This window comes from Borostomias antarcticus (genome assembly GCF_949987555.1).
Source record: "Borostomias antarcticus genome assembly, chromosome: 22".
Classification (NCBI taxonomy): Eukaryota; Metazoa; Chordata; class Actinopteri; order Stomiiformes; family Stomiidae; genus Borostomias; species Borostomias antarcticus.
Genome location: NC_140255.1, coordinates 2,690,590 through 2,702,238, shown reverse-complemented (window position 1 = coordinate 2,702,238; position 11,649 = coordinate 2,690,590). Strand labels below are relative to the sequence as shown.

The window sequence follows — 11,649 nt, the reverse complement described above, 5'->3', positions numbered from 1 at the left end:
AAATGCAAACACATGCAGAACATGTTCGTTTTTCAACTTTTTGTTCAACTGAACATGTCTTAACACCAAATACATTTTAACATGAAGAGTGCCTTGGTGTTTGCTTTTTTGATGACACATTTCTATACTACAGGCCGAGAGAGAGAGAGAGAGAGAGAGAGAGAGAGAGAGAGAGAGAGAGAGAGAGAGAGAGAGAGGAAATCACAGAATAAAATGATGCCCTTTATTTAGCTGTCTATCATGAGTGCCAATCTGCCCTCTAGTGACTAAAAAGTGAACTGCCTCTTGAACAGAGGAGAGGTCTCTAACCATGTAGGTCTCTAACCATGTAGGTCTCTCACCATGTAGGTCTCTAACCATGTAGGTCTCTAACCATGTAGTCTGAACAGAGGAGAGGTCTCTAACCATGTAGGTCTCTCACCATGTAGTCTGAACAGAGGAGAGGTCTCTAACCATGTAGGTCTCTAACCATGTAGGTCTCTCACCATGTAGTCTGAACAGAGGAGAGGTCTCTAACCATGTAGGTCTCTCACCATGTAGTCTGAACAGAGGAGAGGTCTCTAACCATGTAGGTCTCTAACCATGTAGGTCTCTCACCATGTAGTCTGAACAGAGGAGAGGTCTCTAACCATGTAGGTCTCTAACCATGTAGGTCTCTAACCATGTAGGTCTCTCACCATGTAGGTCTCTCACCATGTAGGTCTCTCACCATGTAGGTCTCTAACCATGTAGGTCTCTAACCATGTAGTCTGAACAGAGGAGAGGTCTCTAACCATGTAGGTCTCTAACCATGTAGGTCTCTAACCATGTAGGTCTCTCACCATGTAGTCTGAACAGAGGAGAGCTCTCTCACCATGTAGTCTGAACAGAGGAGAGGTCTCTCACCATGTAGGTCTCTCACCATGTAGGTCTCTAACCATGTAGTCTGAACAGAGGAGAGGTCTCTCACCATGTAGGTCTCTCACCATGTAGGTCTCTAACCATGTAGGTCTCTCACCATGTAGTCTGAACAGAGGAGAGGTCTCTCACCATGTAGGTCTCTCACCATGTAGGTCTCTAACCATGTAGGTCTCTAACCATGTAGGTCTCTCACCATGTAGGTCTCTAACCATGTAGTCTGAACAGAGGAGAGGTCTCTAACCATGTAGGTCTCTAACCATGTAGGTCTCTCACCATGTAGGTCTCTAACCATGTAGGTCTCTAACCATGTAGTCTGAACAGAGGAGAGGTCTCTAACCATGTAGGTCTCTAACCATGTAGGTCTCTCACCATGTAGGTCTCTAACCATGTAGTCTGAACAGAGGAGAGGTCTCTCACCATGTAGGTCTCTCACCATGTAGGTCTCTAACCATGTAGGTCTCTAACCATGTAGGTCTCTAACCATGTAGGTCTCTAACCATGTAGTCTGAACAGAGGAGAGGTCTCTAACCATGTAGGTCTCTAACCATGTAGGTCTCTAACCATGTAGGTCTCTCACCATGTAGTCTGAACAGAGGAGAGGTCTCTCACCATGTAGGTCTCTAACCATGTAGGTCTCTAACCATGTAGTCTGAACAGAGGAGAGGTCTCTCACCATGTAGGTCTCTAACCATGTAGGTCTCTAACCATGTAGGTCTCTAACCATGTAGTCTGAACAGAGGAGAGGTCTCTAACCATGTAGGTCTCTCACCATGTAGGTCTCTAACCATGTAGGTCTCTAACCATGTAGGTCTCTAACCATGTAGGTCTCTCACCATGTAGGTCTCTAACCATGTAGGTCTCTAACCATGTAGGTCTCTAACCATGTAGGTCTCTAACCATGTAGGTCTCTCACCATGTAGGTCTCTAACCATGTAGGTCTCTCACCATGTAGGTCTCTAACCATGTAGGTCTCTCACCATGTAGGTCTCTCACCATGTAGTCTGACCATGTAGGTCTCTAACCATGTAGGTCTCTCACCATGTAGGTCTCTAACCATGTAGGTCTCTAACCATGTAGGTCTCTCACCATGTAGTCTGAACAGAGGAGAGGTCTCTCACCATGTAGGTCTCTAACCATGTAGGTCTCTAACCATGTAGGTCTCTCACCATGTAGTCTGAACAGAGGAGAGGTCTCTCACCATGTAGGTCTCTAACCATGTAGGTCTCTAACCATGTAGGTCTCTAACCATGTAGTCTGAACAGAGGAGAGGTCTCTCACCATGTAGGTCTCTAACCATGTAGGTCTCTCACCATGTAGGTCTCTAACCATGTAGTCTGAACAGAGGAGAGGTCTCTAACCATGTAGTCTGAACAGAGGAGAGGTCTCTCACCATGTAGTCTGAACAGAGGAGAGGTCTCTAACCATGTAGGTCTCTCACCATGTAGTCTGAGGAGGCGATGAACTCGACGGTGGAGTTCTGGACCTCTGGTCTCTTGTGGGGTTCTCCATAGGAGCGGGTCACTGGGTTGTACATGAACTCATCTGGAACTGGGAGGGGTGGAGAACACAGGACAGATCATCCAGCAAATACTCCTAACTAGCAATAAGAAAGAAAGTACATTCAATAAATGGTAAATGGACTGCATTTATATAGCGCTTTTCCACCTTAGCGGCACTCAAAGCGCTTTACAATGGCCTCTCATTCACCCATTCACACACCAATGGCGGAAGCTGGCGTGCAAGGTGCTAACCTGCTCATTGGGAGCAATTTGGGGTTAGGTGTCTTGCTCAAGGACACTTCGACATGTAGACAGTTGGAGCTGGGATTCGAACCATTGACCCTTCGATCACTGAACGACCCGCTCTACCAACTGAGCTACAGCCGCCCCCTAATAAATGACTCCTCTGTCTGTCTGTCTGTCTATCTATCAAACAGAGAGAGTGTGAGAGTGGACTACCTACCATCGTTCACCCTGTAACAGAGATTACACTTCCAACGCCTCTGGTCCAGGAAGGACACGAAGGGGTTAATGTAGGTCCGGCAGGAGCGACAACGCACTATAGTGTTGGATGTGATGACCGGGAGTTGCTGCAGATAGAGGGGGGGGGGGGAGGAGGGGCAGAAGGAAAATGTAGAAGCAGAGACAAGAAGAATATAGGGAAAGTGTTAAATTGTAAAACGCTCGCTGCACCTGTGACCTGCGTCTGACCTCCCTCTGTCTCACGCCGTCTCGTCTGTGATAGAGACACTCTTTTCCAAACTTTCCTAACAGAACATTGCATACTTCCACACGCACTTTTCTCTGTGTTATTTCTGTCAACGTTTCGGTCAGACCTTCATCAGGACAGTGGTATCACCATCTCCCACTGGGGATCATTAAGAGAACTCCGCTCTTCACTCTCTCCTCCTGCCTCTCCTCCTCTCCTCCTCCTGCCTCTCCTCCTCCTCCTGCCTCTCCTCCTCTCCTCCTCCTGCCTCTCTCCTCCTCCTCCTGCCTCTCCTCCTCTCCTCCTCCTCCTGCCTCTCTCCTCCTGCCTCTCCTCCTGCCTCTCTCCTCCTGCCTCTCCTCCTCTCCTCCTCCTGCCTCTCCTCCTCCTGCCTCTCTCCTCCTGCCTCTCCTCCTCCTGCCTCTCCTCCTCCTCCTGCCTCTCTCCTCCTGCCTCTCCTCCTCCTGCCTCTCCTCCTCCTGCCTCTCCTCCTCTCCTCCTCCTCCTGCCTCTCCTCCTCCTGCCTCTCCTCCTCCTCCTGCCTCTCTCCGTTCAAACTCTTGACTGCATCAAGATATTCGAGTCGTTTTAACCGGTGCCCATTCCTGCTCCACAGGAAACGTGGGAGAGAGTGGTCTCGCTGTGAAGGATACCCTTCTCTGACGTTAGAGAGCGAACAGAGACGCTCTCTCTCCGTCGTACCCAGGACAGCCAGGGTGAGGGGGAGGGCTCACCTGCAGGTCTCTGAAGGGGTGGAGGAGCAGGCCCAGGGGGAGTCTGGCTTTGGTCAGCAGGGTCTGGGTCTGGGGGATGTTGGTCAGAGTGCACCGGAATGTCCTGGACAGAACGAGGACAGAGCAGTGAGCGGGAGAATGGAAACACCGTCAACTAATGGCCGCCGTTTAAAAAGGCCAGTTTTGCCGGACCAGATATTACACACAAACGCACACCCCATACCATACCACAAACACACCCCCCATACCATACCACACACACACCCCCCATACCATACCACACACACACCCCCCATACCATACCACACACACACCCCCCATACCATACCACACACACCCCCCATACCATACCACACACACACCCCCCATACCATACCACACACACACCCCCCATACCATACCACACACACCCCCCATACCATACCACACACACACCCCCCATACCATACCACACACACACCCCCCATACCATACCACACACACCCCCCATACCATACCATACCACACACACACCCCCCATACCATACCACACACACCCCCCATACCATACCACACACACCCCCCATACCATACCACACACACCCCCCATACCATACCACACACACACCCCCCATACCATACCACACACACACCCCCCATACCATACCACACACACACCCCCCATACCATACCACACACACCCCCCATACCATACCACACACACCCCCCATACCATACCACACACACACCCCCCATACCATACCACACACACCCCCCATACCATACCACACACACCCCCCCCATACCATACCACACACACCCCCCATACCATACCACACACACCCCCCATACCATACCACACACACCCCCCATACCATACCACACACACACCCCCCATACCATACCACACACACACCCCCCATACCATACCACACACACACCCCCCATACCATACCACACACACCCCCCATACCATACCACACACACCCCCCATACCATACCACACACACACCCCCCATACCATACCACACACACCCCCCATACCATACCACACACACCCCCCCCATACCATACCACACACACCCCCCATACCATACCACACACACACCCCCCATACCATACCACACACACACCCCCCATACCATACCACACACACACCCCCCATACCATACCACACACACACCCCCCATACCATACCACACACACCCCCCATACCATACCACACACACCCCCCATACCATACCACACACACCCCCCATACCATACCACACACACACCCCCCATACCATACCACAAACACACCCCCCATACCATACCACACGCACACAAACACACACCAAACCACTCTCCACCCCCCCTCCCCCCCTGCTTACTGAGGGCTGCAGTTAGCCTTCTTGAGTTCGGAGCTGAGGTTGGGTTCGGGGGCCTCCAGCGGCCTGGGGGGCAGCAGGTTCCTCTCCTGCAGCAGGTTGACCGGCAGCAGGGCCTCCAGCTCCAGCTCCGGCACCCCGCTCAACCCCCCCAGGGCTGCCGACAGCTGGGACAGGTCTGGGAAGGGAGGCTGGGAGACACACACACACACACGTCACATTCTGTCCTGTGTTCCTATATAGGCTCTGTGCACCAGCTTCACTACTTCCTGAAAGTCACTTGGCTTCTTTATTTCCTGTCCAATATGATTGGATTAAGTGATTAATCAGGTATGCGCTGGGTCTGCCGCACACCTGATTAATCACTTAATCCAATCAATATAGGACAGGAAATAAAGAAGCCAAGTGACTTTCAGGAAGTAGTGGAGCTGGTGCACAGATCCTATTGGACTGTTTTATAACGTATTACAGCACAGGGCGTGGCTCTAGAGCAGTGCTCGCTGATAGGCAGGCCGCGGTCCGGTTTCTGGATCCTATCCGGACCCGGACCGATAACCAATACATTATTAGGCTACATTTTGACAGAGCGTTTCTATTTATTTTAATTTTTTTTAAAGATATTTTTTAGGGCTTTTCAGCTTTAATGGGATAGGACAGTTGAGAGAGACAGGAAACGTGGGAGAGAGAGAGAGGGGAGGACATGCGGCACAGAACCCGAGCCAGGAATCGAACCCGGGTCCGCCGCGTAAAAGACTAGCCTTCATATGGGGCGTGCCTTACCCGGTGAGCTACCGGGGCGCCCCCGGAGCGTTTCTATTTTAACCGCTGCAGCTTAACAGCACTGTTTTAGCGAGCGAGAAAACTGACCATTGAATGCGAACCACAAATGATCTCATGTGATGCTACTAGCCAATCAAATATTTGCATTCCGACTGAGCGCGACACACAGTGCGGACGAGACGAGAGCAGTTGGAGAGAGGAGAGTAACATGTCGTGCTCTGAAAACAGAAAAGGAGACGGCGATCTTTTCATCAAGAATGGACACTTATATGTTCCTTATTCCCACGGGCAGCAACAGACCACGGCGATTCTTAAAAGCTGCAATGTGAAGCGACGCGACGAGAAAATAAACGATCTGAGCCCCAATATGATTGATCCGCCAGACACCTGATACATTCCCTCACAAATGTCAACAAAACAAGCACTGGGATCAGTTTCAGGATGATCTGTCATTTGACGAAGGGAATGGGATAGCCTACTCAACTTCATACGAGTATCGCAATTACAGTAAACACAGTCATTTGATAGGAATGGCCTACACAAGGAATCACAAAAATTTGGATTTGAGGACACGCAAATTCGATTTACACCCCTCCAGACTTCAGGGAATATTCTCTATCTGGACCTCTTTGAAGGTTAATAGTTGTAGAGGGTCCTACCTGGGGGTACTGCAGGTATCCAGGTGGGTCGTACCCGATGTGGGAGGGGGAGGAGTCTGTCCGGGAGGCAGGCCTCTGCTGATAGGCTGGCTGCATGCTGGGGTATCCGTAGGGCGGGACCTGGTTACTCATGTCATTGGAGGGAACCATGGAGGAGTCTGGAGAGAGAGAGAGAGAGAGAGAGTGAGAGAGTGAGAGAGTGAGAGAGTGAGAGAGTGAGAGTGAGAGAGTGAGAGAGTGAGAGAGAGAGAGAGAGAGAGAGAGAGAGAGAGAGAGTGAGAGAGTGAGAGAGAGAGAGAGAGAGTGAGAGTGTGAGAGAGTGAGAGAGAGTGAGAGAGAGAGAGAGAGAGAGAGTGAGAGAGTGAGAGAGAGAGAGAGTGAGAGAGTGAGAGAGAGAGAGAGAGTGAGAGAGTGAGAGAGAGAGAGAGAGAGGGAGGGAGGCTGCAGGCGTGTTGGTGTGTCTGTAGGCGCTTGCAGTGCACAGCAGTGTGTGTTAGTGTACCTGGGTAACTGCCCCCCTCCAGGGACTCGTAGCTGTTGGGGACTGGAGACGCACTGCCAGTGGTGGAGGATGACGTATCACCACCTAGGAAAGGACAGGATAAGACAAGGGAGGGAGGGAGGGAGGGAGTAAGGAAGGAAGGAAGGAAGGAAGGAAGGAAGGAAGGAAGGAAGGAAGGAAGGAAGGAAGGAAGGAAGGAAGGAAGGAAGGAAGGAAGGAAGGAAGGAAAGGAGGAAGGAAGTGTGGAAGACTTTTCAGTTTGCCCTAGTGCCATTTGACTAAAGAAAAGGAATGCCAGGATGTCTAGTTAATTGCCACAAGCCTTTAATCAAAGTTTACGACCCCTAAATGACCAGATGGCCTTTCAGAGAGGGGTTCAGCCATGAAGCTCAGCTCAAATAAGTTGATAACATCAAATCTCTCTCAGCATGACACTGCAGGAAAACCCTCAGGATGAGATGGGTGTGGAGAACATCAACTCCACAGCGGGCTCATCCTTATCTACCAGATGGTCTTGTCTCCTCTGCATCTTCAGACTGTTCAATGATTGGTTAAGAAAGATTTACATGCTACACTTCCATTGGATACATTTATGTTTAGGGGTGTATTTCAGTTACAGTATAAAAACAGTGTTCTGTAATTCCCCTTTGCTTTTGTAAAGATTTTATAATGAGTCTTACTTGTAACTCTCCTCACTGGCAGTGATAAGATTCAAATCCTTACTTTATGCATCTGAGAAACAAGGCTACTACTTCTGAGAGCAATTTTTCCCAGACAGAAGGAAACCAAGTGGCGAATAAACGGCAGCTCTTTCAGTAGTTGTCGAAACTACCGTGAGCAAAAGCCGGAAACTCTGCAGGGGCTCAGGCAGTGGACACGAGCAGGGGGAATGATGAGGAGCTGGAGGGAAGGAAATGACCCACAACAGGATGCACTTAGCGCTGAGCTGGTGAAAGCTGGCCCAGGGGGTTGTGGAGATGGTGTGGAGCTGAAGCAGCAGTGATGGCGGGGGAACAGAAAGCACCTCCCGGTCCTACTTAGCAAGTCAGACCCTCCCCTCTGGGTCCTGGAGGACTAACGGGAGAGAGCTGAAGCTTTCAGGCCTCGCACCCAGATTTGGACGACGCCAGGCGTGCGCTCTCACGCATACAAACTCTAGCATGGGAAGATGAGGGGGATGAAGGCCTGGAAGAGACATCCATTAATCCAACTGGGCCAAGCAGGAGACCTGCGCCGATGAACAAAGATAGCCTGCTGCCAGCGCTAAGAGCCCCCTGGATCAGCTCCAATTACCCGGGGCTAAATCCACCCCTCTCTGGATTACCAGCTCTGGGGAGCGCACCTGCCCGCCTGGAAGAACCACTCTCGCCCGACTGATCTGCTTCCTCACACTCTGACAGGTCCAGGCATCGAATGGCTTCTTAAACGTCATCATGTTAACACCCTGAATTAAATCAGAAGTGTGGAGCTGAAATGGATGAGATGCCCCTGCCCTGCCGCACGTCACGTTGAAACAGGAGAGCGGAACCACAAACGGACGACGGGAAAGCAAAGACGACGATGTCGTACGAGCGAGCGGCTTGGGGAAGACGGCTGAAGAGAAAGGGACAGAGAATGGGCATGAAGTCAGGGAGCGTTTGAAGAGCTAGAGGGGAAAGTGTCAGTGTGAAGGCTAAAAGGAGCGAGGCTACGAGCCGAGGTGCTAATGAGAGGTGCTAATGAGAGGTGCTAACGAGCGCTAGTGTAGCGGTGCCAATCAGAGGAGGCCAGCGAGCTGAAGCCACAGAGACACGTCCTCGCTTGCAGGGGGAGCGTCTATATTTAAATAGCCGTTAACCTCCAGGCGTTTCCATCTCTCCTCAGGGGAGGAACAGCCTGAGGATGCTCCTCATCAGCACCCTCTCATCAGAGCCCTGGGCGGGCCGCTGCTCACACAGTCCACCAATCACACTGCTCAGAAAACGTGAAAGGCACAATGTGAGGATAAAAAAAAAAGGGGAAAGGGACAACTTCATGACATTGACGGTGACTTGAGGAGAGAGCAATTCTTTCATGTCTTTACAAAAACGTGGAGTGTGAAGTAGGATTTATATATGTAACGCATGAGGTAAAATTATATCTAACAGAAGAACGCAGCTTGAAAGAGGCATAATGATCAGGGAAATAGTAGGTCTCTCAAATGCTTATTTCTAAAATGGAATCTGACAGAGGTAATAATGTAAGTATATATATATATATATATATATATATATATATATATATATATATATAAATAAATCTGCAGAATGAGGAGAATGTTATAAATTGAATGAAGACAGATCGCTTCCTGACTGCCACTGGACTGAGACAGGCTTGACCATGAGGACGCAGTCTGCATGACAAATTAAAATCCAATTAATTCATATTAGCTACGATGGCGAAACTCTCTCTCTCTCTCTCTCGACTGACACGCTTCATGTCAAGCAACAGTCTGGGCTTCCTGCCCGTCACTATCATCACCAATGAAAGCCGGAGGGATGAAGATGATGAAGATGATGGGTTTACTGTTGAACACTGAAGGCTGTTGACTGAGCAGCAGAGGAACTGGACAGCGTGTGGCGGTACGTGAAGCGCAGGAGTAATGGTGGTCCGGGGGGGGGAGCGGGGGGGGGAGCGGGGGTGCTAGGGGACAGCCAGCAGATAAAGTGGCACATATCCAAGTTGAAGGTGAGGTGGCAAAGGGTTGAGGTGAAACAGAGTTGCTGGATGGTTAGGGTGGTTTGTTTTCGGGAAGTGAGCGAGATGGGGTGGAGTCGGAGGGGGGGGGGGGGGAGTAGAAGCTAAAGCAGACCTGCTTCCTCATCCTCATCATCCTCCTCCTCCTCATCATCATCATCGGAGCTGGATGACGAGGGGGCCGGGACTGCGGCTGTGGCGCGGGAGGCTGCAGAGCTAGCGCCACTATTAGCAACATATCCGTAGTGCATGCCTGTGGGGGGTGGGAGAGGTACAGAAACATAACAACTGTCAGCCCTGGAGGGGGGGGTGGGGGGGGTGAACAGGCAGTTCCCACGGCATGTCAGTGTGTGTGTGCGTGTGTGTACGTGTGTGTTTTATTATTGTATTCCATTACTGTACTCTCACCGGAGAGTAAAGGAAATAACAGAAAATTAATGTCATGAGTATCATAATAGCTTACACCAAACCAACCGCATGAGTAGCTTACATCGCATTAGTAGCTTACAGACACAACACCATTGGTGACATCAGTCCTAATCTCTCTCTCTCCCTCTCACCCACTCCCTCCCCCTCTCCTTCCCTCACACCTCCCCCTCTCCCTCCCTCCCTCCCTCCCCCTCTCTCTCTCTCTCTCTCTCTCTGGTATTTACCTTGGTGGTGTCCTGGTGAGGAATGGACTGAAGTTGAGGGGGTCCCTGAGGGTGGTCCTTCTCCCCCTGCACCCCCCCTGTAATGGTCATGCGCCACCGAGGAGTGGAGGCTGTGGTCGTAGTGTTGGGGGACGGGGGCTTGGACTGTGGGGGACACAAAGATGGGGATAACAAGGGGACACAAAGATGGGGATAACAAAGACCAATGACTTGGGCATCACGATACATGGGTCACGATACCATACTCTCACGATACATGCGTCACAATACGATACTATCACGATACATGGGTCACGATACCATACTATTACGATACATGGGTCACGATACCATACTATCACGATACATGGGTCACGATACCATACTATCACGATACATGGGTCACGATACCATACCATACTCTCACGATACATGGGTCACGATACCATACTATCACGATACATGGGTCACGATGCCATACTATCACGATACATGGGTCACGATACCATACTATCACGATACATGGGTCACGATACCATACTCTCACGATACATGGGTCACGATACCATACTATCACGATACATGGGTCACGATGCCATACTATCACGATACATGGGTCACGATACCATACTATCACGATACATGGGTCACGATACCATACTATCACGATACATTGCGATACGATACAATACATATTGCGATACTCTACATAATTTACTGAAATTTTAAAATACAGCTGGAAATACAACTCCAGCCCCTGCTCCCTGGAGATGACCCTGAGGGCGGAGGTAATGTAAGGACATTTTAAATCCATTTAAAACATGAATAATGTATATATGGCTGAATTATATCGTTAATTTTCTATATCTATACCTATTCCCTGTCTTGTTCTATATATTTTCCTTGTGCAAAAAAATTAATAAATGTATTGATACTGTACCGCAAACAAACGAAGTATTGTGGGGGGAAAAATATTGCGATGTATTGCTCGATATCGATTTTATTGCACAGCCCTATGAATGACATATACTGTACAAGTAGTACCAAGATGCAAATTTGGTCATTATTTTCAAAAGGTTATACTGTAGAAGAGAGGGACCAGAACGTAAAATCCTGGTTTATGGTAGCATTAGCATACAGCCTGATAGGGTTTCTAAACCCATGTGTACT

General features: G+C 49.9%; 1 protein-coding gene across 1 annotated transcript in view; it reads right to left on the bottom strand.

The window, feature by feature from the left end:
• sec24b (SEC24 homolog B, COPII coat complex component) overlaps positions 1-11,649 on the bottom strand; it is a 31,572-nt gene that overhangs the window by 10,955 nt on the left and 8,968 nt on the right. Inside the window, exons 3-10 of the mRNA XM_084455980.1 lie at positions 10,501-10,644; positions 9,963-10,100; positions 7,133-7,216; positions 6,631-6,788; positions 5,195-5,382; positions 3,843-3,945; positions 2,863-2,989; positions 2,339-2,448 (exon numbers count right to left, since the gene is read on the bottom strand). Of these exons, the coding sequence (XP_084312106.1) occupies positions 2,339-2,448; positions 2,863-2,989; positions 3,843-3,945; positions 5,195-5,382; positions 6,631-6,788; positions 7,133-7,216; positions 9,963-10,100; positions 10,501-10,644 (1,052 nt within the window). The remainder of the gene's footprint in view (positions 1-2,338; positions 2,449-2,862; positions 2,990-3,842; positions 3,946-5,194; positions 5,383-6,630; positions 6,789-7,132; positions 7,217-9,962; positions 10,101-10,500; positions 10,645-11,649) is intronic.